General features: G+C 30.4%; 4 protein-coding genes and 1 long non-coding RNA gene across 24 annotated transcripts in view; 4 read left to right on the plus strand and 1 right to left on the minus strand.

Moving 5' to 3' along the window:
* LOC115242870 (protein-tyrosine sulfotransferase) overlaps nt 1-4,917 on the minus strand; it is an 87,358-nt gene extending 82,441 nt beyond the window's left edge. For 2 of the 3 annotated variants that reach the window (XM_029819447.1, XM_029819448.1), the window contains exon 1: nt 4,612-4,915. The gene's annotated coding sequence lies outside the window, so the exon portion shown is untranslated. Of the gene's footprint in view, nt 1-4,611 lie in introns of all 3 variants that reach the window. The other variant, XM_029819449.1, reaches the window with a different exon arrangement.
* Nucleotides 4,918-6,166: 1,249 nt separating this feature from the next.
* On the plus strand, nt 6,167-12,516 carry LOC115242881 (gephyrin-like). 5 transcript variants are annotated; one of them, XM_029819461.1, is made up of 18 exons: nt 6,167-6,427; nt 6,508-6,835; nt 7,387-7,553; nt 7,629-7,828; nt 7,896-8,079; nt 8,171-8,230; nt 8,507-8,566; nt 8,796-8,861; nt 8,962-9,030; nt 9,129-9,197; nt 9,274-9,330; nt 9,409-9,672; nt 9,741-9,807; nt 9,886-9,994; nt 10,089-10,367; nt 10,499-10,632; nt 11,026-11,210; nt 11,285-12,516. In XM_029819461.1, the coding sequence occupies exons 2-18, from the start codon at nt 6,799-6,801 to the stop codon at nt 11,543-11,545; spliced, it is 2,268 nt and encodes a 755-aa protein (XP_029675321.1). In that variant the 5' UTR covers nt 6,167-6,427; nt 6,508-6,798; the 3' UTR covers nt 11,546-12,516. The 5 variants fall into 5 exon arrangements, with proteins under 5 accessions (XP_029675321.1, XP_029675323.1, XP_029675322.1 ...); XM_029819463.1 differs by having other exon boundaries at nt 8,962-9,021; XM_029819462.1 differs by having other exon boundaries at nt 6,553-6,835.
* A 125-nt stretch (nt 12,517-12,641) lies between these two features.
* On the plus strand, nt 12,642-18,467 carry LOC115242883 (protein MTO1 homolog, mitochondrial). 4 transcript variants are annotated; one of them, XM_029819470.1, is made up of 11 exons: nt 12,642-12,937; nt 13,032-13,130; nt 14,709-14,962; nt 15,221-15,520; nt 15,759-15,935; nt 16,145-16,552; nt 16,751-16,923; nt 17,182-17,637; nt 17,801-17,904; nt 18,056-18,116; nt 18,314-18,467. In XM_029819470.1, exons 3-11 carry the CDS (start codon nt 14,752-14,754, stop codon nt 18,413-18,415), a joined length of 1,992 nt encoding a protein of 663 aa, XP_029675330.1. In that variant the 5' UTR covers nt 12,642-12,937; nt 13,032-13,130; nt 14,709-14,751; the 3' UTR covers nt 18,416-18,467. The 4 variants fall into 4 exon arrangements, with proteins under 4 accessions (XP_029675330.1, XP_029675327.1, XP_029675328.1 ...); XM_029819467.1 differs by having other exon boundaries at nt 12,642-12,916; nt 13,032-13,384; XM_029819468.1 differs by having other exon boundaries at nt 12,642-12,916.
* LOC115242875 (MKRN2 opposite strand protein) lies at nt 13,323-13,940 on the plus strand. The gene has a single exon (XM_029819454.1). The coding sequence runs from the start codon at nt 13,323-13,325 to the stop codon at nt 13,938-13,940; it is 618 nt and encodes a 205-aa protein (XP_029675314.1).
* Nucleotides 18,468-19,602: 1,135 nt separating the features above from the next.
* Nucleotides 19,603-26,353, plus strand: LOC115242898. 11 transcript variants are annotated; one of them, XR_003885127.1, is made up of 8 exons: nt 19,603-19,623; nt 20,596-20,677; nt 20,879-20,960; nt 21,162-21,809; nt 22,011-22,092; nt 22,294-22,658; nt 22,860-22,941; nt 26,105-26,353. It is a non-coding gene; the product is annotated as an uncharacterized LOC115242898 (long non-coding RNA). The 11 variants fall into 11 exon arrangements; XR_003885126.1 differs by having other exon boundaries at nt 21,162-21,243; nt 21,445-21,526; nt 21,728-22,658; XR_003885122.1 differs by having other exon boundaries at nt 21,162-22,375; nt 22,577-22,658.
* The last annotated feature ends 802 nt before the right edge of the window (nt 26,354-27,155 follow it).

Genomic DNA, 27,155 nt, shown 5'->3' on the forward strand with positions numbered 1-27,155 from the left:
ATATTAAATATACAATATTAATATATAATATTTAACATATTTATTGTGTTAAATTTAAACCAAATTTTCCAAGTGTGTATCGAGAAAATCATCCACCTAATTATGCAGCAAATGCGATTATCTTTCAATAGTGTTTCCAATGTATGCGCTATAAAAAATTGAAAAAAATTGAAAATATTCGAACATTTGTCTAAAAACTCAATTTAAACAATCTATAATTCGCGATAAAATTCTATTTATATTTTTCATTTATATGTCACATTTTTTAATGGATATGTGTACCTCCTGATGTGTATTTTGTGATACATACACATATTTTCTTTCTTTTTCTTCAAATGATTTATGTGTTTTATATATAGCTACATATGAAAAAAATTATAATTAATATAAATAGAATTCTATCCCGAACACATAGTTTATAGATCGTCCAAAACGAGCTTTACGCGTTGTTTGAGATGCAAAGTTGCCCTATATTCCTGTAAGAGTACATACATCACTTTGAATAATGATTACTTCAGCTATAGGACAACATATTCCGCCCCGTTACAATTCAATTTTCAGATAAATTCTTCAAGCTCCGACAAGAGCAAATTGCTTGAGAGACGTCAATGGATTTCATTTTAATATAGCGTTTTACATATTTCCCGCGCGATTAAATTATATACAGCTCAATAATACATTCTCGTTATTTATCATCGCGCCCGTATATATCAATAATTCAACATTATCGAATTAAACGGTTCTACTTTAAGGCGGTTATTGCATAGAACTAAATTATCCGTCGTTGTAAATTTGAACAAGTAACGAGACTTTAAACGATTATACATATATATGGTATACATATATACATATACACAATATATGTTTACCGTACGATACATATATAGTTTATCAACGGTTTATAAGACCGCAACAGAGTAAAGTGCTGGTGCGGAAAATAAAAAATAATTTCCACGGCCGCGATAAGCTTCTCATAGATGCGATACGCGACAAGCATAAAGTAGTTAATTATTCTTATCGCGGAATACGAATGAAAGAATGGCAGCCAACAAAAGTAAAAAGTTTTGCGCCACAAATCATTAAGAACGATCGAAAATGTCTTTCAAAGCCCACTTTAGACGATCTCTATAATACTCGAGACGCGTGACTGTATTTACAACAGAAACTTTTCAAGAATTAAAATTTATATCAAAATACGTGGCACGTAAAAATAACAAATAAATTTCTGTTTTATATTCTGTGACGAATTGTCGTTTAAAACGCGTTTGAGAAATGCAAGAGGAACGTTAATGAGTTCTCTTTTTCAGTTACGTGCATCTTGTGTTTCCCGGAAATGAAATGAAAATCGTTGATGTAAAATCGACATTTCATATGCAGCTCAACATGATCGAGGAAGCGATATCATAATGAAACAGTGGATGATTATGTCGGCGGAAACCGTAATAGTAAAAAAAAAGCGCAGCTCGTTTCGCATAATATCCCAGATATTCCGATAAAGAGCAACTACAGCGACTACAGATTAGCCGTAATCACATAGGATATTTGTAATAGTGCTTCTTTTAATATCAGACCTAACGCGAACGATGAAGAAGTAAACGATAATTTCCGGTAAGCTTGCGGAAAACGACTCGGCGGTTTTCCGTTTGGATTATTTCATTCTTCTCTCTCTCTCTCTCTCGCTCTCTTTCTGTTTCGGTTCTCGCGCTATTGTTTTTGCTCGCTAGCCCATATAACGTTTATGATATTGACTTACCGTGGCAGCACTGTTAGCGGTATGCGCGCCGTATATTTATTTTGCCCGCCGTTTCCAAGCTTCACCGCGTCTTTCATACGGTACTGTGTTAGCTACGAGAAGCTCGGTTAATTTCGCGGCACCCTGAGAATAATTTGCGACACTTTTCCGCGAAAGATATAAATGAGCTTTGTTTCTCGTAAGAGAAGAATATATGCGGTATCTTCAATTTTGAATCCTGTGATCTCTCAAGTTAGATCTTTATTTGATCTTTTCATTTTACTGTAATGTCTAATAAGATTAATTAATGACACGTGTGTGTAGTTGATTAATAAGCACGATTGCGCGATGATAATTTTGCGATCCAGTTGGCTTAACTTGAATTTTTTTAGCATCGGTGTTTGAAATCTTATAATAACTTGTAATAATTTATTTGAATTAAAAAAGTAAAATAATTATATATCGATTTATTTATATAAATCGTTTTAAGTGATAAATTAAATAATAAAAATAAATTTTTGTATCACATATCTAAAAGAATAAAAATGCAAAATCTCGGAAATTACATGCTTCTTTAATCAAATTCAATCGCAATTCTTGTATATATATCATTTCAATTTAAGGATTAATTATGCAGTAATAAATACTGCAAATTATCGATGACATATTATTATCCGCTAAAACAAATTTTAACACGCAGCTTCTGAAACTAATCGTTAATTAGATTAGTTATTGACGATATGTTAACAGGAATTAGCAAACACAACGTATGCAAATATTTTATTTGCAACGCAATCGATTATCACGACACACACACACACACATTGCATGTAATAGTACGTTAAATATTTTCACTCTACAAATGTCTGTATGTATCTAAAATGCCTGAAATATTTATTAAATTAGTTACGATTTTAATGTAATTTCGTGAAATAGCTCTATTTCCTCATCGGGAATTAGTCATATCATGAAATAGCTAGAATTTCTCTCCTATACTAATTAAACTTCATTCACACAAAGTATCCTAAAATTCCGTTTATTTATAATTTTACTTGTAATTGTTTTAATAAATTTACACCCCATTTTTTTCGTGGGGACAAAATTTCAGAGGAACATTTAACATACATACATACACACAGTCTCGTAGTGTTCAACGTTAATAATTTAAATTAAATGTAACTGTAAATTGTGATTAAATGTTGAAGGCAAACTTTGAGAAAGTAAAGTCCATTTAAATGAATAATAAAGTTTCGTTACATTTAATAACCTCGCCGCAAAAGCCAAGTTTTGTTCGCAGCTACATTTTCGAGAGATCGTTTATATTTTAGAATATTTTATATCAGACTTGTACGTTTTAATTAAAGAAAAATGTATTCTAATTGATAAGAAATTTTATGATAGAAATGAATAAAGCTATTAAAACCTAGACAGTTTTAATTTCTATAAGTCTTCCCTAATAGTTGTAATTTTTACGGTGCTTTTCTATTGTTAATTCTCGCGTATTAAAAATCAACAAGAAACGATCTCAGTATAACAAAATAGACAGACTCTCAGAACTGGCCATGAGCAAACATTATTCTATGTAAAATATAAAATCAACTTTTAATAAAATAATTTTATATATACGACAGTAAGAAAAACTTTACGAAATAAAATTCAAAAGCAAAAATAAGCAATGGAATATTTGTGTCTCTTATCGTTTAATTTGAAGCAGATTTAAATGGAATATTAATATCAAGCTGTGATTTGAAGATATGGAGGTTAATAATTGAAAAAGAAAAATAGTATGTATATAATATCCTCATTATTTCCCTGAAAAAAGAGCATTTTACCGCGAAATTTATTTATTTATTTATATTATAGATATATGTTATAAGAAATATACATTTTATAATTAATTGTGTGTAAATAATATTGTCAATTAATATTTTGATTATCAATTCACGCATTTAAATATTATAAATAAATAAAGAAGTATTTGCTAGCGCTCTTTTCTATTGTTCGTATTGTATAATTTATTTTGAAGCTTTATATGCGAGATAGTCTTTTGATTAACCGTTACTGATAAGTCGTGTTTTATTTGTTACATTCCCAAGATGCACGTCAGAATTTAAAATCTACTCGCGTCGACTTTCAACGCTACAACGCCGCAGGAAAAACATTCGATTTAAAATATAAATATATTATCGTACGTCAAATATTAATATATACGTATTTATGTTCGAAATTTTAATGGTTTTTCGTAAATGTGAATTGTTTTTGCCCTACGCTACGTTTCCAGGAAATTGCGCGTCGCGCGAATCGTCCTTCGCGCAAGGACACGACGCCATCTGACGCTCGCTCTCAATTTCGAGTCCTCTTCCTCGTTTGAAAAAAAGCGAATTCCTCGCGTGACGTAACGCGACGATTTTCTCGTCTCGACGTTAACAAACGTCGATTTTTTTTTCTTCTTCAAAACGGAACAAATGACGCTCGGATCTTACGCAAGAAACTTCTCGAGAAATGTATGTCGCCATTCAATAGACGGATTCCGCGTTTCTATTCACGGCATGGTCATCGACGCATCAGGTGTCAGTCACCCCGAGCCGTGAGAACGTCGAGTTTCGCGTGCGCGCGGCTACCATACGCACGACGCACGCATGTACGTACGCACCATCTTCGTGTCGCGAGCACGTCAACGCGACACGAAAAAAAAAAAAACAACGATCGTGCGTCGCAGTGCGTGTTATTCCGCGAGCGCGTATAAATAGGACAATTCTATTACGGAATAAACGTGAGACTTGTCGGGAAAAGTTCGATCGTCGAATACTCGATATTTCTCTCTTAAAATAGCCATTAAATCTCTTGGATTCCAAGTAAAAACAATGATCGCCACTCACCGGTGTTACGTTGACCGTGGCAATTCCACCCGTGACACGTCGTCGACGTCGTCTTCGTTCGTCCCGCGCGGCCTTTCACTCTTTCGCAATCAACGAAGAAGATGCGGCGTCCTCCGGATTCCTCGTCCTCCGCGTCCTCTCGATTCTTTCTTCAGTTCACACGCGACGCGACACGAACGCGATGAAGCACCGTGAAACGCACGAGCGTACGCGGACACGCACGAACGCGACGACTGAGAGACCAGGTGCGGAAGATACCTCTCCGAGCGCTCCCATCGGTCAGCTGCGACTGACTGACTGGCCGTCCGCCGGCACAAGGAGGGGAGGGGGAAGGGGCGCGACTCGCGCGCCGCCCCGCGCCGCCGCAGGGCAAGTTGGATAGTACCGTCTTTCGCCGACGGATGGCGCTGTATTGCACGCGCGCGCTTGCAATATTTTCCATTTTAAACACGACACTGAAATGCGATATTTCGATCAAATTCCGATTAACTTGATCCGTATATACGACAATCGCTCGATATTTTCTCGGCACTCCCGATATTACACGCTTACTTGCAGGCGATGTTTTCTTATTTTCAGTAACTTAAAATCGTAACCGAAACGCGATGAGTCAAGTGATTATTATTGTAATATATAATTGTTGATTATCGCGATAATAGCACACCGATCGATTAATCTTCAATATTTACGATGCTCCATCGCGATTATATCCACATCACAAGCATCTCGACACCATAAATAACCGCGTATAATACTTTAGACAAGCGTGAAGAGCATTACAAGTTTCAACTTTGGATGCCGTTAATGCACTGTGGTCCGATTCCGAGATTTCTAGTGTAGTTTTACGCGAATCAAACATGGCTGCCGTGACGTAATCATTGAAACGTTATTTTGAAAATATTGAAAGCGAATCTGAAAAACGATTTCGATCAAATTCCGATTAGCTTGATCGTATATACGTAATAAAAGAATCGAAATTTTCTCCGCGCTCCCGATATTATACGCTTGATCGCAAGCGATACGTATTTTCAGTAACTTTTAAAATCGTAACCCGAACGCGATGAGTCAAGTGTTTCTTATTATCGTAATGTCGCGTCGTAATATATAATCTTGACTATCGCGATTATAAATTAAAATAAACACAGATTGATTGAATTCGTTCCTTCGATATTTATGATATTTCACGCGATTATACTTATCTCACAAACGTCCCGACATCACAAAATAATCGTCTCAACTTTAGATGCCGTTAATGCACTCTGTGGTCCGATTCCAAGGTTCCTTGTGTATTTGACGCGAATCAAACATGGCTGTTATGACGTAATCATTTGAATGCTATTTTCTATTAAACATAATATTGCACATATAATATTTTATCAAATATAAACGCATGATAATAATACACGACTGAGAATCATGATAAGATCGGACAAACCTTCTTGACTGCTGAGATATAATACTAAACGAGAAAATATTTTAAACAAAATGTCATGAAAAGACGGAAAAACGTAAGATGAAGGGAGAGAGAGAGGGAAGCCTTGTGCGCGTGCGCGATCAAGCTCGCTTTCCTTTTCTTTTTTTGCGCGCGACATCAACATAATTTTCAAAATAGTGTCTCGCTTAATGATTAATCAAAATTTTCTATGATTTTCCGTGACATTACAAAACTTTTTTGAGCGTTTCCGATTGATTTCAGACCGACTATCGAGTAGAATTTTCCTCGGAGAGGAAATTTTACACCGTTTTGGAACCTAACCTAGGGATATATGCTCTAACGAAATCGAAAGGCGAGATAATCTCCGCGCAATTATTTGTGGTAGGTATATTATAGGAACGCTTGGAAACAAAAATGTAAACAATTCTTCATCGACATAATTTCTGTTTTGACTAAAACAGATTTAATTCACATGATATAAACTCTCAAAATATATGCTACAACAGAATTGAAAGTCAAAATGATCTCCGCGCAATTATTTGTGGCGTGTGTATTATGGAGGAACGCTTGGGAAAAAAATATAAACAATTCCTCATCGAAACAGTTTCTGTTGACTATTCTCATGGCTAACAATAAGCAAAGTCAAGCCAGTCGACGAGTCGACGAATTTGGATGAGAATTGAAACGTTAAAAATTCTGCGACAATTAGCAAGCATAGGATATTAAGCAAAGGGATATTAAAAAAGGCTGAAATGGCATCAAGACGATTAAAAGTCGGAATTTTAACTAGTACGTATCGTGATGAGCATATTCTTCATGTAAAGTATACTATATGCATATAGAAAGAAAATATATTAATAGATATAAGACTCACTTTTAAAAGATACGTTACACAATAAAATACTTTAGTACACTGCACTTAAAGATTAAATGTAGTTACACGAGTGTTAGCTTGTTTAATATCTTTAATTGTTGTTATAATTTTATGTAGTAGAAATAATTTTCACTTATTTTATACTTGTCTAATATATTAAGATTTCTTTTCACAATTGAAAATGTAAAAATATTTAAATCACATTATAACTTAAAAAATACATTTAATCTAGACTTGGCTGTGTATTATATATACATATATATATTCCAAATTCAAAATTTAATGGTTGCAATTATCTACTCTATAATAAACATATACATATGTATGCAAACATATATATATATATGTTTGCGTATATATGTATATGTTTATTATAGAGTAAATAATTGCAACCATTAAATTACTAGAACTTTATATATATAAAGTTCTAATAATTATTATAATTTTATTTATTATAATTATTTAGTACATAGCAAATTGGACATACATGATATAAATGCTGATGTGGAAGAGATATGTATATATAACTCTGATATAATGGAACTCATTGATTATAGTAAACGCGTAGTAAGGATAAAAATTGGTGCAGAAATAATTGATCTAATGTTAGAAATTGAGAAACATGCTATAATGGTAACTATAGATATTTAAAATTTTTTTTTATATTGTATGTGCTTAAATTTATTATAATTTATTTATGCAATATAGGACACAATATGTTGTTGGTGCGATAAAGAAGATGAAATTGATATTATTTTTATTGTTGGTTATCCATTTTCTTGGGCTGATATACATCTTGAGAATGACTTTAATGAATTAATCAAAAAAATGATTAATGAACAAGGTTTTAAAAGACACACAGCAATCGTATCAAAAATAAAGATGAAATTAGAGTCTAGATATCATCGGTAAAGTTTTATTTTTACATATTTTATATCTTTATTTTTAAAATTACAACAATAAATGTATTCTCAGAATTATATGTGGAGAACGAAATAACACGCTAATCATTAATTTGTTTGGCTTTTACCATGACTGTGACCTATTAGCATGCTTTGATATAATTGCAACAGTACTACAGAATGAAAGAAAATTGATAGATTATAAGAAATCAATGCAAGATATTGCATCTTCTTCAAATAATGATTGTACAGATCAGGTATACATATATATATATATATATATAAGATACACTTTCTATGTTTTAGAAGCAATGTAATAATATTTGTACATGCAATTAAATCTTACAGATAGGGGGGAATAAAATCAAATCCCATGAAAAATCTATACATGATCTAGATATACACGAGGTAAGGTACTTTCTATATTAAAATGAAGTAATAAGAGAGAGAAAAATTTTATGATATTAAACATGCAATTATATCTCTCTATAAGAAAATATTATGTCGAAAATCGTATTTATAACGAATTTTTTTCTTTATCTAAACTTTATCTTTATCTTTATTTTTACCTTTAAAGAAACTAAAGTACTTTTTATATCAGAAATAATGAAGTAATGACAGAAAAAAAGAAAGAAAGAGAGAAAGATTGTATGAAATCGTATATACAATTAAATTTTTTTACAGGAAGACAATATGAATAAAGCGAAACGCCATAAAGAATCTTCTAACAAATTTATAGAAGAGGTAATGTATCTTCTATATTAGATGTAATAAAATGGGTGAAAAAAAGATTTTAAAATTGTGTATATGTAATTAATCACTTTATAAACAAATGACAAGAATAAAGCGAAACATTATAAAAAATTTTCTTGATGAATTTATAGAAAAAATATTTTTTACATTAGAAATAATAAATGAGAGAGAAAAAGAGATATAACATTTTATTTATGTATGCAATTAAATATTTTTACAGGCGGCCGACAGATATGAATCCGGATATTACAAGAAATTATCTTCTTCCTCTGAATTTATGAAGCAAGTAAGATATTTCCTATATTAGAGACAATGAATGAGAGAAACAAAGAAATTTTATAAGATTGTATGTACAATCTTATTACAATTATTAAATCTCTTTACAGCCAATAGTCGCGAAAGAAGAAACTATTGTCAATGAACCCTCGACTTCGTCTGGTAAAATGGTAAAGAAGGTAAACTTTTATAAGATTGTATTTAGTAAAAGTGTAAGAAGATAAACTTTTATAAGATTATATGTACAATCTTATTATAATTATTAAATCCTTTACAGCCAATAGTCGCGAAAGTAGCAACTATTGTCAGTGAACCCTCTACTTCATTTAATAAAATGATAAAGAAGGTAAACTATTTTCTACATTAGAAACGATAAGGTTTTACGAGATCGTGAATGCAATTAAATCTCTTTATAATTAAAGGTCACAGAATCATCCATTATTGACAAGGAAGCTTCTTCATCTGAAATCATGTACGAGGTAGGCTATTTGTTACATTAAAAATAATAAAAGAAATTTTACGTGGGAGATTGCATATACAATTAAATATCTTCACAGGTGGATCTGAAAAATATCGTTTCCTATGTACAAAATCCCATGATTTCTATAAACGAAGCATTGTTGAAAATACGTAGAATAGTTGCCCATACTCATGAAAGAAATTGCGATGTTGTGAAGATAAATAATGCTCATGGCAGAATATTGTTCGAGACCGTGTATGCGAATTGTAATGTACCAGCATTTAGAGTTTCCACCAAAAATGGATACGCAATATTGGCAAATGATGGCGAAGGCGTAAGGACAGTACTGATCAAAACAACAGTAAGTTGCGATGTCAGACGTTCATATATAGTAACGAGTTACAATTATAAGACAAAAATTTTTTGCAGTCTAATTCAATATCTCTCAAACCTGGGACTTGTGTGATGGTGAAAAGCGGAGCGCGTATTCCTGATGGTAAACATAATTATAAACGTAAATTAATGTTTTTCTCTTTTTGCAGTACTGAATTAATATTTCTCTATCCGATTGCAGAAGCAACAGCAGTTGTGCAAATTTCTGATACAAAGCGAATAATGAACTATGATGGAACGGAAGAGTCAATTCAAATAATGATCAAACCGGAAAACGGGCAAAATATTAAGTACGAGAAATTCAATATTTTTTATATATTTCTTTCCGATATAAATTTTACCTTTTTTCTTTCATTGGAATGTTTATATTTATATATTTTAAAGAAACGTTGGTAGCGATATAAGGAAAAACGAACTTATTATACACCCGTACACACGTATTGGTCCAGCAGAATTAGGACTATTGGCAGCTACAGGCCATCAGGACGTTATAGTCGTTGCTCCTATATCCATAGGTATATTGTCAATTGGAGAATTCTTAGCAGAACCTGGAGAGTCTTTAAGACCGGGATATGTCTACGATAGCAACAGAATAAGCCTAATCGCGCTATTAAAAGATAAAGGTTTCTATCCAATATTAGATTTTGGAATTGTTGCAGATATGTGAGTGCATTTATTATATAATTTTTGCCATGTTATTATATTTTATTTAATGCATAAATGATAATATTTTTATTATATTTTATGATTAATGTAATAATTAATGTAATACTTAATACTTGATATTTTCGCAGTATGCTACCTATAATGAAGAGAATCAAACAAGCTTTAAAAGAAGTGGATGTACTTGTGACAATAGGCTGCACGAACGATAATGATGTGTTGAAGCTCATTTTAAAGAATGACCCTATGGCAACTATACATTTTGGTATTTTTATCTCATTTTATCTTTAAATATACATCACAGTAACAAAAATATAAAGAGACGCATCTTTTCAAAAACTACATAGTGTTCTAAAAATGTTGAGGATATAATAAGATTATAGTACATGAAAGTTTGTAAAAAATCAAATGATAAAAATATTTGTCACTTTTTATTTCAAGCAGCAATTTTTAAGACATAAGACACATTTAAATTCATGAATAAATAACTATCTGTAGCATGCGATTAGCTAGCTTTAAACCTTTATATTTCAAAAAGTATTTCTTAGAATAAAAAATGGCAAAAAATACATTTTGATCGCTTAGTTTTTTACAAACTTTCATGCTGCAATTTTATTATTCTCGAGTTTCGGTATTCTGTATATATATATTTGTTTAGGAAACGTAAATGTAAAACCGGGGAAGTCAACAATGTTTGCAACATACAGAATGGACAAAACGAAGTGTATCTTATGCCTGCCGGGAAATCCGGTATCCGCTTTCATTTCCGCGCATTTATTTCTTTTACCTCTTTTGAACGAGTGCTATCACATCGCCGAGAAATCCTGCAAAATACCAGTTTGCGTAAGATTCGAAATTTGAAATTAAGAAAGATATGTACGCGTATTGTTATAATGTTGTTATAAATTATATTGTAGATAAACCAACGATTCATCTTGCATCCGCGTCCTAGAGTCGCGTGGACAGTTTTAAAATGGAATGACCAGGACAATTTCGCAAGGGCTTTCAACAAGGAAAATCTTGTCAGTGATAAGCTATCTAGCAGTCAAGCCGCTAATGCGCTTTTGATGCTACCACAAAAAACAGAGGATCTCAAGGAGATGTATCCATCATTTGTACCTGCATTATTAATCAACTTTTCCAATAGTTGCACATTAATAAAAGATGTTTTTAATTGACTATCACCAGCAGCATTATGATGAAACATTTATACATTATTATATAGACTCGATATTACATATACAATTTGTATATAACAATTTTTAAACAATTTTATGTAAGAAAGAAAACTTATGGATATATCTCGTAATTGGCAGAAAGAATTGGATATATTTTACATTTTGCTTTATGTGAAACTTGGTAATACTTTTCAAACTTTACCTTTTCACGACTTATTATTAGCTTGGTAATTCAATTTCAAAGCATTTCAATTTCTAAAATTCTATTAAAATCAAGATATTTGGAATTGAGGAATAAATAATTATTATATATATTTATGATTATTATATTTTTCGAAAACTATTTTTGAATATTAACATTTTTATTGATAAATTGATGAATCAATTTTTGCAAAGATAAATTTTAGAAGAAATACATTGTTTATGTATATGTGTATCCACTTTCGTGCCAATCCTAGATATATGTCATAACAATTTTAATTTTACTTTTTCATTTTAATTATGTATATTGTATTATATGACGATAACTTTTGTCCATCATTTTACCATTAAAATCATTGTAGCAATAAAATATAATATTTTTACATATTTGTCTAAAATATGTTAGTAGTTACACTTTACTATACATGTTAGTAATATTTATACACATTAAAAATGTTTCAGTTTTACAATAATATATAATCCAATATATAAAATGTCACAAATTTGCAGAAACAGGAGAATAGGAAATTATAGTAATACTATATTTCAAGAGAGACAGGAAGACAAAAAGAAAGATGAAAATTAATATCAGAGAAGTCTGGTTGCATTTTTAATTTCAATATATTCCAATATTCGAGTTATGTTTGCATCAGTATTTTTATTCTTTCATAAAGCTCGTTCGTCTTTTTTACATTCTTCGTATGTTGTTCCTTTTCTCCTTTTTTTCTGAGAGCGAATACAAATGAAAACGTGTTTTAAAGCAAAGAATGCAAAAAAAAAAAAAGTGCAAACAATGAAACAAACAAATCTTTAGTTTTAATGCATTCCAAAGTTAAATGACAAAGATGATATAAGGTATAAGATATGGAAAGGGAGAGGTCTACTATTTGAAAGCCAGAAAGAAATCAAAGGAGATCGCATTCCGAATCATCTTTCTTCCCTCCCCTCCCCTTCCCGTACGACGATAATACTTCGTCGATATATGTTTGTTATGTATGTATGTACGCGACACTGGAATCCAATATCTGTGACAGATGAGAAGTTTCGTAACTACTATGCTGTAACTTGTAACTAGTTACATGTGTAACGTCGCGCATGTTTGACATCGATCTTCTAATTCGTTACAGAATACGACATACGACACAAGTCGCATGTATACATACGCGTCATGTAAGTATGTAGCATGGCAATGTAAGATTAAATGAGGTTAAGTGACATGTGTTTTCATTGATCCGATTGTTTCGATGAAACGGGGTGACTAATGCAAATATATCTGGAATTGTAGCATGAAGCAAGTACGGGAATACGTATTCAGCCTGTGAAAACATCATCGCGGGATATGACGTCGGCTTTCTCATTATTTATAGAATAATAATTCATTTAGGTTAGGTTAGATTTAGATTTCAGATTAGAGGATTATTTTAATAAATATACACAACACATAACAATTTTACGAGTTGTGTGTAAAAGTTGTATGAATTTAGTACGAATATATATCGTATAAAAAGTGGAAAGGAAAATAACAAGAATCGACGCGAGATTGACTTGAATTTAACATCGACATTTCTGTCTTGATATGAATGACAATCCGGGTATCGTGTGCTTCCGTCACTGCCCGAGGAAGAATGTATTCTGCAGGTATATTCCGGTTACATGCCCGGCTTGCTCGTCGCGAATACAAGACTTCATTGTAGATCCATTTCGTGTCCCGTATCCGTTCGCGAACGCCGCTCATAATCCAACCAGTATCGTGATTCGACCTTCACGTGGTAGCTTCCTCGACGACTACGACGTGACGGGTAACGACTTGCATGTTGGGATAGTCGATTCGGACGGAGGCGTCATCGAATTCGATAAAGACGGACTGATAACGAACGACGTTGATAGATGGACTGATTGCATCGCCTTCCAGGTTGTACCAGTCGCCTGGATCATTCGATGGGACGAAACTCTGTCATTTATGTCAAAAGATGACAGATGGAAATCGATCAACTATGATAATATCAATATGAATTGCTTTAACTTCGTTTTGGAATTTCTTAATAATCTAGGATACGCGAATCTTAAGTTTGCGAGCAAGGAAGATCTATGCGAGCGATTGATACTATCGAAAATTCAAAATGCAATCAGATATAATTCGTTATATAGGGCCCTGAAGCATCAGGAGTATTTGTTATCGGATCATCATTCTTGATACATGATATATTATTCCCTGTCATTTCTCAATAAAATGCTATTTGTAATTAATGCAATAAATGTGCTTTTTGTACATCTGTGTTCTTGTTAATCCTCTGTTGCATATATTTTGCTAAAAGAAATTTAACTAATAGATCTGAAATTTCTTATAAGATGGTAAAATCAAGTTTGTTATCTGAAAACTAGAGTCTGAAAACAGCATAATGTTTATTGATAATACATTTCTATAACTCTATATTATATATCATATAGTGCAATTTACCCAACTTTATCTAATTTGGAATAACTTATAATTTCTATCATAAATGATAAAATATTAAATAAATATTTTTTTTGTATGATTCTGAAAGAGAAATGTTCAAGACATAATAATACGCTATAAAATTTAAAATGGAGATTTAATAATTTCTCCTTCATTAATCATTTCTTTATCTATATAAAAGTTATGTGAGATAATTGTAACGAATTATTTCAAATCATATACCTACAGAGATTTAGATCATTCACTACATACATTAATATATATATATGTAACCAAAATTTAATTCTTTAATATATTACAATTTTTATAAAGGATAGAGATTTCAGATATTATATATAAACATTCATACAGCATATAATTCTTGTAGCATTTTATTGTGGAAAGCATGTCTAAAATTGATCAGTCTTTTATACAATAGAGGCTTAAACAAATAGTGTAATATATCTTGATATTTGATATCATCTTTCTTTTCTGAAATCTAAAGGCACTTAAATATTTTTGCAGGAATTAGAATATAAATAGGAGGAACCTAACAACGAGAGGCAAAATGATTTCTACCAAAATTAGAATATCTTTGTTCAACACATGTTCCAAACAAAAGCGATTACGATTATTGAGAAGATTAATTACAAACGATAGCGAAAAGAAATTTGACGTGATCGTAGTTGGCGGCGGTCATGCTGGAACTGAAGCATCTACTGCCGCTGTTAGAATGGGTGCAAAGACATTATTAGTTACTCAGAAAAAAAGTACTATAGGTATGTATGCCTAAAGCTATTCAGCAACGATTATTAAATTTTCAATGGTTAATAAACTGATATTTATACATCGTTTGTAGTTTAAATTCTCTATATTTGGAATTATATTATGAGAGATAGATATTTATAACTTTTGTATGTTAACATTAAAACAACTAGGATAAACTAAGAATATATTTTTGTTAACTTTTTCCTGCATTTAAACTTTCTATCTTTGAATATATTACTTAATATATTTGAATTTGATTATATTTACAGGAGAAATGTCGTGTAATCCGTCTTTTGGTGGAATCGGAAAAGGCCATTTGATGAGAGAAGTGGATGCTTTAGATGGGGTATGTTGTCGAATATGTGATATTTCGGGGATTCACTACAAAGTTCTGAACAAACGCAAAGGACCGGCAGTATGGGGTCTCAGAGCTCAAATCGACAGGATATTATACAAGAAACATCTTCAGGCGGAACTTTTCAATATGCCTGGTTTAGACATTTACGAATCCTCTGTAGAAGATTTGATTTTAGCTAATAATCCTCTGTCCTGCTGTGGAGTAATTCTCAGTATGTTTCAAGCTTTATAACAAAAAGAAAGAAAGACATATTATACAAGAATAAAAAAAATTTAATTTTAACTAAATTTTTAATTAAGATAATTCACATTTATTTAATATTGAATATGTAATATATACATATATACCAATCTATTTCCCTAAAAGTATTATACAAATTTAAAAATGTATATATTTTTATTATTAGTATTAGTATTAATATTATTTAAAAATATTATATTATTTCACAGAAGATGGAACAAAAATATTTGGTGATGCAGTAGTTATAACCACAGGAACTTTCTTAAAAGGCCAAATAAATATTGGATTGGAGAAAAGACCTGCAGGTAGATTGAATGATGAGCCCAGTATTGGTTTGGCAAACACACTTGATAGGCTTGGATTTCAGATAGGAAGATTGAAAACTGGTAAGAGAATTATGTTCCATATGTATAAAATATCTCTTTTTTTTTCTATTAATTGATACAACATACAATCAATGATATATTTCTTATTTTGTGTTTTCATTTGTATGTATATTAATTTATACATTAATATATATTTTAATTGAAATTACCATAACATTACAACTCTTTTAATTATAATGATATATTAATTAGGTTATACATATTATTAGGGACACCACCAAGATTAGAGAAAGATAGTATTGACTTCAACAAATGTACGAAATTTCTGCCGGATGATTTTCCGATACCGTTCTCATTTATGAAGGATAATGTATGGCTACCGTCCGAGGAGCAAGTACTAACATATCTGACATATACGAATGAGGGTGTCGCAAAGATTATAAAAGACAATATGCACTGTAACTTACATGTCACGGAGGAGATATCAGGTCCACGATATTGTCCGAGCATAGAGAGTAAGATTCTGCGATTCCAAACGCCTAGGCATCATATTTGGCTGGAACCGGAAGGTCTGGATTCGCCATTAATTTATCCGAGTGGATTGTCATGCACTCTGCCAGAAGAGAAACAAGTGGAACTCGTTAATTGTATTCCAGGATTGGAAAACGCTCGTCTAGGTATATTTAATCCTCTTAAATTTAAGTTTATCTTAAATATTGAGTAGTTTGAAGATTATGCAGAATTCATTACATTCCATTATCCGTGCGTTTAGCATCTATCTGTCATTTGACGTTTTTGTTCATTAATTTTTATATCATTTTAAATAATTATTACTTATACAATCACATTTAAGCTATTTGTATTTGCACTTATAGCGAAACCTGGTTACGGTGTCGAGTACGATTACATAGATCCTAGAGAATTGACTTCCCAGTTGGAGACTAGAAAGATTTCAGGATTATTCTTTGCTGGACAAATAAACGGTACCACCGGTTACGAAGAAGCTGCCGCACAAGGTATCGTCGCGGGTGTTAACGCAGCCGCTAAGGTGATTGGCACATTAACCAGAAAGCTTTCCCATTTAAAGAAAAAGTCTGACTTAGATTATCATATTTTTTAATTTTAATTGTTGTAAATTTTCAAACAAATTTAAACTTATTGCGAAAGAGAAATAATTTACGATTTTTTATTTCTATAAAAGATTTTCGTGTTTTATTATTGCGATGTTGCAGATTGGGAAGCTCGGATATGTAGATACGTTTTTAAATACGCGTTCCACATTCTGAACAAAATCGTGTATATTTAGGTGTTTAAGAAACCACCGCTTCTGATAAGCCGAACCGAGGGTTATATTGGCGTTCTCATCGACGATCTCACGACGGAGGGTACTACGGAGCCGTACAGAATGTTCACCAGCAGGTCGGAGTTTCGATTGAGTCTGCGTCCTGATAATGCCGACCAGAGATTGACAGAAAAAGGCTATGCAATAGGCTGCGTTTCTCAAGAGAGACTCAACAAGACGAGAGAAACTTTTCACAAAATGCAGGAAGCTATGCAAATACTTAAGAGCGAAGTGCGATCGAGCATCAAGTGGCGACAATTGTTGAAGATGAAAAAGACTAAGACTATTGGAAATAAGTCGGCCTTTGAGATGCTTTCAGTGACGGGCGAGGAGAAAGTCACATTTGAGCAATTAGCGAACTTGTTGCCGAATTTGTTAGGCCACTTGGATAGAGATCCCAATCTGGCAAGAAGAATAGAGGTTTGTGAACTTATTATTGTAATAATAAATATACTTTGAGAAAAAGAATGTTGTAACTAAAAAAATGTTTTTAAGTTAAAGTTTTAGAAATTTTAATTAATGTAATTAAGTAAAACAAGTATATCTTCATCGATAAATATTAATAATAAGGCTCGATTTTCAGATAGAAGCAAAATATGCTCATGTCGTTGCGGATCAACAGGATCAAGTGGAAGATATCAGGAAGAACGAGCGAATGATTATACCTGATGATATTGATTATAATAGGTACAAGATATAGTGTGCCTCAAATACTTATTTTATTGCCCGAATGATTATTGAATCGCTGTTTGATAAAATAGATAAAAATAACAATTCCTTAAATTTTATAAAGAAGTATGTTAACAAAATTGCTAACTGTGTTTTATTTTTGTTACAGTCCTAAATTAAATCTATCTGTTGAAGATCGAGAAAAACTCACAAAATATCTCCCAAGCACGGTAAGTTTTTTACTACTACTATCTCTTCTATAAATTCAACATTCTTACTATTTTTTTTGTTTGGATACCTATAACATTTATTGCTGATAAAAAAAATACAATAACCTTTCCCTGTAGACACTTAAAATTTTTTTAATAGTCATCTACATCCATTTAATAATTCCATATTATCTATATTAATAAGATTTATTTTGCAGATTGCTGCAGCGAATAAAATCTCAGGTGTGACACCTTCAGCCATAATAAGGCTACTTTATTACATTAGATATCACTCCAACGAAGTTGTTACAAAAGTATAGTAATGTATTATAACTAATAACAAATTAAAAATAAACTATAGTGACTCTTTTACACATCCATCATATACCTCAGTATTCTAATTAGAAGTTTAAATTTATTAAGTTAAATATTATATTAACATAATAAAAATAAATATTGCTTCAAATAATGTAATAATCTAGAAAAAGATTAATAATATATATCTTAGAAAAGAAAAACGAATAAAAAAAAAATTTTTTGTAGTCCACAAAAATCTTACATTTCATCTAAATAAGAATTTGCTACTTGCAGCTTGCACGCATTTACGCATATATCAAAATAAGAGAATGCGTTCGAAAATCCTACCCGTAAGGTAAAATTTAATCGACCAATCAGGATCAAAGATTTCTTTGGGTAAGATTTTTGAACGTATCTTGGGACAGTTGGCAATATGAGAAAGCTGACTTCCGTTAGTCCCGTTAGCGTCCCATTTCATCCCATTTCCTCGGTGTCGTTGAACGTGGAAGCATGTCGATCAATTTCTTTTGCGTAATAAAAAAAAGGAAGAATGCAAAATGGTAAGAAACTTTTCGTTCCTCTACGCCTATACCTTAGAAAAAATATTAGAATATTCGCGATTTTTTCTTCCGTTGATTTATCGCATTTATTCATGATTATTCACTTGTCGCGAAAATTAATTCTCTGGCCGCGTTCCCGACCACGTGTTTCTCATTTTAATTCCGTAAAACATTTCAAGATTATATAAAAATATAATCATTTATTTTTTATGTGCTCTTATTCTATTACTTTTTGATGTTCAGAATGACGGGAAGAATTAATTTATATAAATCAAATTATATTAATTTATTATAGATACATGAAAACGTTGATTCTCGAAATGATGATAGATACCTTATATATGTATTTCTGTGTAGTCATTATTAATAATTCTTATTATTTTTCATCTCGCGTACATACGCAAAAGTCTTGTTTAAAGCATTAAAAATTATTGGTTTGAATTGCTGATTTAATAGTGATTTTATAACCATTTTCTGATATATAAATTGTAACTATCGATTTATATAATACATCTAACAACTGCAAAATTATTATTTAATTATTAATAATTATATATATATATATATATATTATTATTCTTTGTTTCTTTAATGGTTTCTGAGTGCTTTTATAACGTTTATATAAACATTTTTTATTCTCTGATTATATATTAATCATGATGTTATTAATGGTCCGTGTTTCTGAATGATAGTGATTTCTTTTACCATTGCTGATTAATTATAGTTGGCAATATGAGAAAGCTGACTTCCGTTAGTCCCGTTAGCGTCCCATTTCATCCCATTTCCTCGGTGTCGTTGAACGTGGAAGCATGTCGATCAATTTCTTTTGCGTAATAAAAAAAAGGAAGAATGCAAAATGGTAAGAAACTTTTCGTTCCTCTACGCCTATACCTTAGAAAAAATATTAGAATATTCGCGATTTTTTCTTCCGTTGATTTATCGCATTTATTCATGATTATTCACTTGTCGCGAAAATTAATTCTCTGGCCGCGTTCCCGACCACGTGTTTCTCATTTTAATTCCGTAAAACATTTCAAGATTATATAAAAATATAATCATTTATTTTTTATGTGCTCTTATTCTATTACTTTTTGATGTTCAGAATGACGGGAAGAATTAATTTATATAAATCAAATTATATTAATTTATTATAGATACATGAAAACGTTGATTCTCGAAATGATGATAGATACCTTATATATGTATTTCTGTGTAGTCATTATTAATAATTCTTATTATTTTTCATCTCGCGTACATACGCAAAAGTCTTGTTTAAAGCATTAAAAATTATTGGTTTGAATTGCTGATTTAATAGTGATTTTATAACCATTTTCTGATATATAAATTGTAACTATCGATTTATATAATACATCTAACAACTGCAAAATTATTATTTAATTATTAATAATTATATATATATATATTATTATTCTTTGTTTCTTTAATGGTTTCTGAGTGCTTTTATAACGTTTATATAAACATTTTTTATTCTCTGATTATATATTAATCATGATGTTATTAATGGTCCGTGTTTCTGAATGATAGTGATTTCTTTTACCATTGCTGATTAATTATAAATTTCATATTTGTTTCACAATTTTTGAGATATATGGTTTATTGAAAAAGAAATGATGTGATTACAGGAAAAGGATGATGACTTATAAGATGAAGAAATAAAACCTATACTTCAACAATCAACAATTCTTAGTCATGATGTTATTAATGGTCAGTATTCTGGGTGTTTTTATAATAATTATGTAAATGTTTTTATTCTTCGATTATACTAGTAATCATGATGTTATTAATGGTCCGTGTTTCTGAATGATAGTGATTTCTTTTACCATTGCTGATTAATTATAAATTTCATATTTGTTTCACAATTTTTGAGATATATGGTTTATTGAAAAAGAAATGATGTGATTACAGGAAAAGGATGATGACTTATAAAATGAAGAAATAAGACTTGTACATCAACAATCAACAATTCTTAATCATGATGTTATTAATGGTCAGTATTCTGGGTGTTTTTATAATAATTATGTAAATGTTTTTATTCTTCGATTATACTAGTAATCATGATGTTATTAATGGTCCGTGTTTCTGAATGATAGTGATTTCTTTTACCATTGCTGATTAATTATAAATTTCATATTTGTTTCACAATTTTTGAGATATATGGTTTATTGAAAAAGAAATGATGTGATTACAGGAAAAGGATGATGACTTATAAAATGAAGAAATAAGACTTGTACATCAACAATCAACAATTCTTAATCATGATGTTATTAATGGTCAGTATTCTGGGTGTTTTTATAATAATTATGTAAATGTTTTTATTCTTCGATTATACTAGTAATCATGATGTTATTAATGGTCCGTGTTTCTGAATGATAGTGATTTCTTTTACCATTGCTGATTAATTATAAATTTCATATTTGTTTCACAATTTTTGAGATATATGGTTTATTGAAAAAGAAATGATGTGATTACAGGAAAAGGATGATGACTTATAAAATGAAGAAATAAGACTTGTACATCAACAATCAACAATTCTTAATCATGATGTTATTAATGGTCAGTATTCTGGGTGTTTTTATAATAATTATGTAAATGTTTTTATTCTTCGATTATACTAGTAATCATGATGTTATTAATGGTCCGTGTTTCTGAATGATAGTGATTTCTTTTACCATTGCTGATTAATTATAAATTTCATATTTGTTTCACAATTTTTGAGATATATGGTTTATTGAAAAAGAAATGATGTGATTACAGGAAAAGGATGATGACTTATAAAATGAAGAAATAAGACTTGTACATCAACAATCAACAATTCTTAATCATGATGTTATTAATGGTCAGTATTCTGGGTGTTTTTATAATAATTATGTAAATGTTTTTATTCTTCGATTATACTAGTAATCATGATGTTATTAATGGTCCGTGTTTCTGAATGATAGTGATTTCTTTTACCATTGCTGATTAATTATAAATTTCATATTTGTTTCACAATTTTTGAGATATATGGTTTATTGAAAAAGAAATGATGTGATTACAGGAAAAGGATGATGACTTATAAAATGAAGAAATAAGACTTGTACATCAACAATCAACAATTCTTAATCATGATGTTATTAATGGTCAGTATTCTGGGTGTTTTTATAATAATTATGTAAATGTTTTTATTCTTCGATTATACTAGTAATCATGATGTTATTAATGGTCCGTGTTTCTGAATGATAGTGATTTCTTTTACCATTGCTGATTAATTATAAATTTCATATTTGTTTCACAATTTTTGAGATATATGGTTTATTGAAAAAGAAATGATGTGATTACAGGAAAAGGATGATGACTTATAAAATGAAGAAATAAGACTTGTACATCAACAATCAACAATTCTTAATCATGATGTTATTAATGGTCAGTATTCTGGGTGTTTTTATAATAATTATGTAAATGTTTTTATTCTTCGATTATACTAGTAATCATGATGTTATTAATGGTCCGTGTTTCTGAATGATAGTGATTTCTTTTACCATTGCTGATTAATTATAAATTTCATATTTGTTTCACAATTTTTGAGATATATGGTTTATTGAAAAAGAAATGATGTGATTACAGGAAAAGGATGATGACTTATAAAATGAAGAAATAAGACTTGTACATCAACAATCAACAATTCTTAATCATGATGTTATTAATGGTCAGTATTCTGGGTGTTTTTATAATAATTATGTAAATGTTTTTATTCTTCGATTATACTAGTAATCATGATGTTATTAATGGTCCGTGTTTCTGAATGATAGTGATTTCTTTTACCATTGCTGATTAATTATAAATTTCATATTTGTTTCACAATTTTTGAGATATATGGTTTATTGAAAAAGAAATGATGTGATTACAGGAAAAGGATGATGACTTATAAAATGAAGAAATAAGACTTGTACATCAACAATCAACAATTCTTAATCATGATGTTATTAATGGTCAGTATTCTGGGTGTTTTTATAATAATTATGTAAATGTTTTTATTCTTCGATTATACTAGTAATCATGATGTTATTAATGGTCCGTGTTTCTGAATTATAGTGATTTCTTTTACCATTGCTGATTAATTATAAATTTCAATTTTATTTTATAATTTTTGAGATGTGTTTTATTGAAAAAGAAATTATGTGATTGCAGGAAAAGGATGGTAACTTTTAAGATGAAGAAATAAGACCTGTATATCAACGATCAACAATTCTTAGTCGTGATGTTATTAATGGTCAGAGTGTTTTTATAATAATTATGTAAATGTTTTTATTTTTCGATTATACTAGTAATCATGATGTTATTAATGGCCCGTGTTTGTGAATTATAGTGATTTCTTTTACCATTGCGGATTAATTATAAATTTCATATTTGTTTCACAATAGTTGAGATATATGGTTTATTGAAAAAGAAATGATGTGATTACAGGAAAAGGATGATGACTTATAAGATGAAGAAATAAGACCTGTATATCAACGATCAACAATTCTTAGTCGTGATGTTATTAATGGCCCGTGTTTGTGAATTATAGTGATTTCTTTTACCATTGCGGATTAATTATAAATTTCATATTTGTTTCACAATAGTTGAGATATATGGTTTATTGAAAAAGAAATGATGTGATTACAGGAAAAGGATGATGACTTATAAGATGAAGAAATAAGACCTGTATATCAACGATCAACAATTCTTAGTCGTGATGTTATTAATGGCCCGTGTTTGTGAATTATAGTGATTTCTTTTACCATTGCGGATTAATTATAAATTTCATATTTGTTTCACAATAGTTGAGATATATGGTTTATTGAAAAAGAAATGATGTGATTACAGGAAAAGGATGATGACTTATAAGATGAAGAAATAAGACCTGTATATCAACGATCAACAATTCTTAGTCGTGATGTTATTAATGGCCCGTGTTTGTGAATTATAGTGATTTCTTTTACCATTGCGGATTAATTATAAATTTCATATTTGTTTCACAATAGTTGAGATATATGGTTTATTGAAAAAGAAATGATGTGATTACAGGAAAAGGATGATGACTTATAAGATGAAGAAATAAGACCTGTATATCAACGATCAACAATTCTTAGTCGTGATGTTATTAATGGCCCGTGTTTGTGAATTATAGTGATTTCTTTTACCATTGCGGATTAATTATAAATTTCATATTTGTTTCACAATAGTTGAGATATATGGTTTATTGAAAAAGAAATGATGTGATTACAGGAAAAGGATGATGACTTATAAGATGAAGAAATAAGACCTGTATATCAACGATCAACAATTCTTAGTCGTGATGTTATTAATGGCCCGTGTTTGTGAATTATAGTGATTTCTTTTACCATTGCGGATTAATTATAAATTTCATATTTGTTTCACAATAGTTGAGATATATGGTTTATTGAAAAAGAAATGATGTGATTACAGGAAAAGGATGATGACTTATAAGATGAAGAAATAAGACCTGTATATCAACGATCAACAATTCTTAGTCGTGATGTTATTAATGGCCCGTGTTTGTGAATTATAGTGATTTCTTTTACCATTGCGGATTAATTATAAATTTCATATTTGTTTCACAATAGTTGAGATATATGGTTTATTGAAAAAGAAATGATGTGATTACAGGAAAAGGATGATGACTTATAAGATGAAGAAATAAGACCTGTATATCAACGATCAACAATTCTTAGTCGTGATGTTATTAATGGCCCGTGTTTGTGAATTATAGTGATTTCTTTTACCATTGCGGATTAATTATAAATTTCATATTTGTTTCACAATAGTTGAGATATATGGTTTATTGAAAAAGAAATGATGTGATTACAGGAAAAGGATGATGACTTATAAGATGAAGAAATAAGACCTGTATATCAACGATCAACAATTCTTAGTCGTGATGTTATTAATGGCCCGTGTTTGTGAATTATAGTGATTTCTTTTACCATTGCGGATTAATTATAAATTTCATATTTGTTTCACAATAGTTGAGATATATGGTTTATTGAAAAAGAAATGATGTGATTACAGGAAAAGGATGATGACTTATAAGATGAAGAAATAAGACCTGTATATCAACGATCAACAATTCTTAGTCGTGATGTTATTAATGGCCCGTGTTTGTGAATTATAGTGATTTCTTTTACCATTGCGGATTAATTATAAATTTCATATTTGTTTCACAATAGTTGAGATATATGGTTTATTGAAAAAGAAATGATGTGATTACAGGAAAAGGATGATGACTTATAAGATGAAGAAATAAGACCTGTATATCAACGATCAACAATTCTTAGTCGTGATGTTATTAATGGCCCGTGTTTGTGAATTATAGTGATTTCTTTTACCATTGCGGATTAATTATAAATTTCATATTTGTTTCACAATAGTTGAGATATATGGTTTATTGAAAAAGAAATGATGTGATTACAGGAAAAGGATGATGACTTATAAGATGAAGAAATAAGACCTGTATATCAACGATCAACAATTCTTAGTCGTGATGTTATTAATGGCCCGTGTTTGTGAATTATAGTGATTTCTTTTACCATTGCGGATTAATTATAAATTTCATATTTGTTTCACAATAGTTGAGATATATGGTTTATTGAAAAAGAAATGATGTGATTACAGGAAAAGGATGATGACTTATAAGATGAAGAAATAAGACCTGTATATCAACGATCAACAATTCTTAGTCGTGATGTTATTAATGGCCCGTGTTTGTGAATTATAGTGATTTCTTTTACCATTGCGGATTAATTATAAATTTCATATTTGTTTCACAATAGTTGAGATATATGGTTTATTGAAAAAGAAATGATGTGATTACAGGAAAAGGATGATGACTTATAAGATGAAGAAATAAGACCTGTATATCAACGATCAACAATTCTTAGTCGTGATGTTATTAATGGTCAGAGTGTTTTTATAATAATTATGTAAATGTTTTTATTTTTCGATTATACTAGTAATCATGATGTTATTAATGGTCCGTGTTTCTGAATGATAGTGATTTCTTTTACCATTGCTGATTAATTACGAATTTCAATTTTGTTTCACAATTTTTAAGATATATAATTTATTGAAAAAGAAATAATGTGATTGCAGGAAAAGGATGGTGACATAAGATGAAGAAGTTAGACCTGTTATCAACAATCAATTTAATCTTTAATACTGTGAAAAAACATAATTTATTATTCACATCCCTGTAAATATATATTCATTTCTAAAAATATTAATCTATTTACACATTTTGAAGTCTAAGAAAAAAAAATCTTTGATCGGCGATTGTGCACAATAATGTTGATGACATATAAATCCTTTATAAATATATATAATAAAATCAAATTTAATTTTGAAAGAAGTTATAATCCTAATTGACTAAATTATCTAAGAATCTATTATCAATTAACACATGGAATATAGAAGTGTATAATTTTTTTCTCTACTGTTATAATTTTTTTGTTATGCGTGTGATATGTATATCATAGAGAAGTGGATCAATCTAAAAAAAATATCTAACTTGTAAAAGATACCATAACGTTCTATATTCATTTTACGCGTAATTGCTAGTTTTTTTAATGATTTGCGATATATCCATAAAACATGGGATCTATCCAGCAAAAACGCACATAAACATAAAGGTGCCTTTACATGGCAACATTAAGCGTCGAGCGTCTGCGCAGAATTTAAAAGAGATAGATTCTAGGCTGAAATTAGATTCTGCGCAATTTTCTACGCAGACGCTCGACGCTGCCATGTAAAGGCACCTTAATATCGTACGATTAGCTGTCAGATAGAAAAATTTTCAGGACTTTAAAATTCTCTGTTCGATAGGAAATACGTGATATTAGCCGCGTTCAGCAGAGAAGCGTTATCAACTGAGTCAACACTCGACACTGATTTGTTGGTTAGAAGAAAGAGCCAATCACGTTCGATTGCTGAGCGGTTTTCTCTATTGAACGCGCCCATTGTACCTATTTGTGTTTTCTTTTCTCTGATTGGTCAATTGTTTCTGGTTATCCTCGACATCGGTCAATATGAGTGGCTGTGGTCGTTTGCAACTTGTCAAATAGGACGGTCTTGTATTTTTACGTTGCAAATTTGACAATACTGCTTGCAGACACGTGGTTTCCGCAGCAGCGAATTGCGCAAACTC

This window comes from Formica exsecta, unplaced genomic scaffold (genome assembly GCF_003651465.1).
Source record: "Formica exsecta isolate Colony F162 unplaced genomic scaffold, ASM365146v1 scaffold659, whole genome shotgun sequence".
NCBI lineage: Eukaryota > Metazoa > Arthropoda > Insecta > Hymenoptera > Formicidae > Formica > Formica exsecta.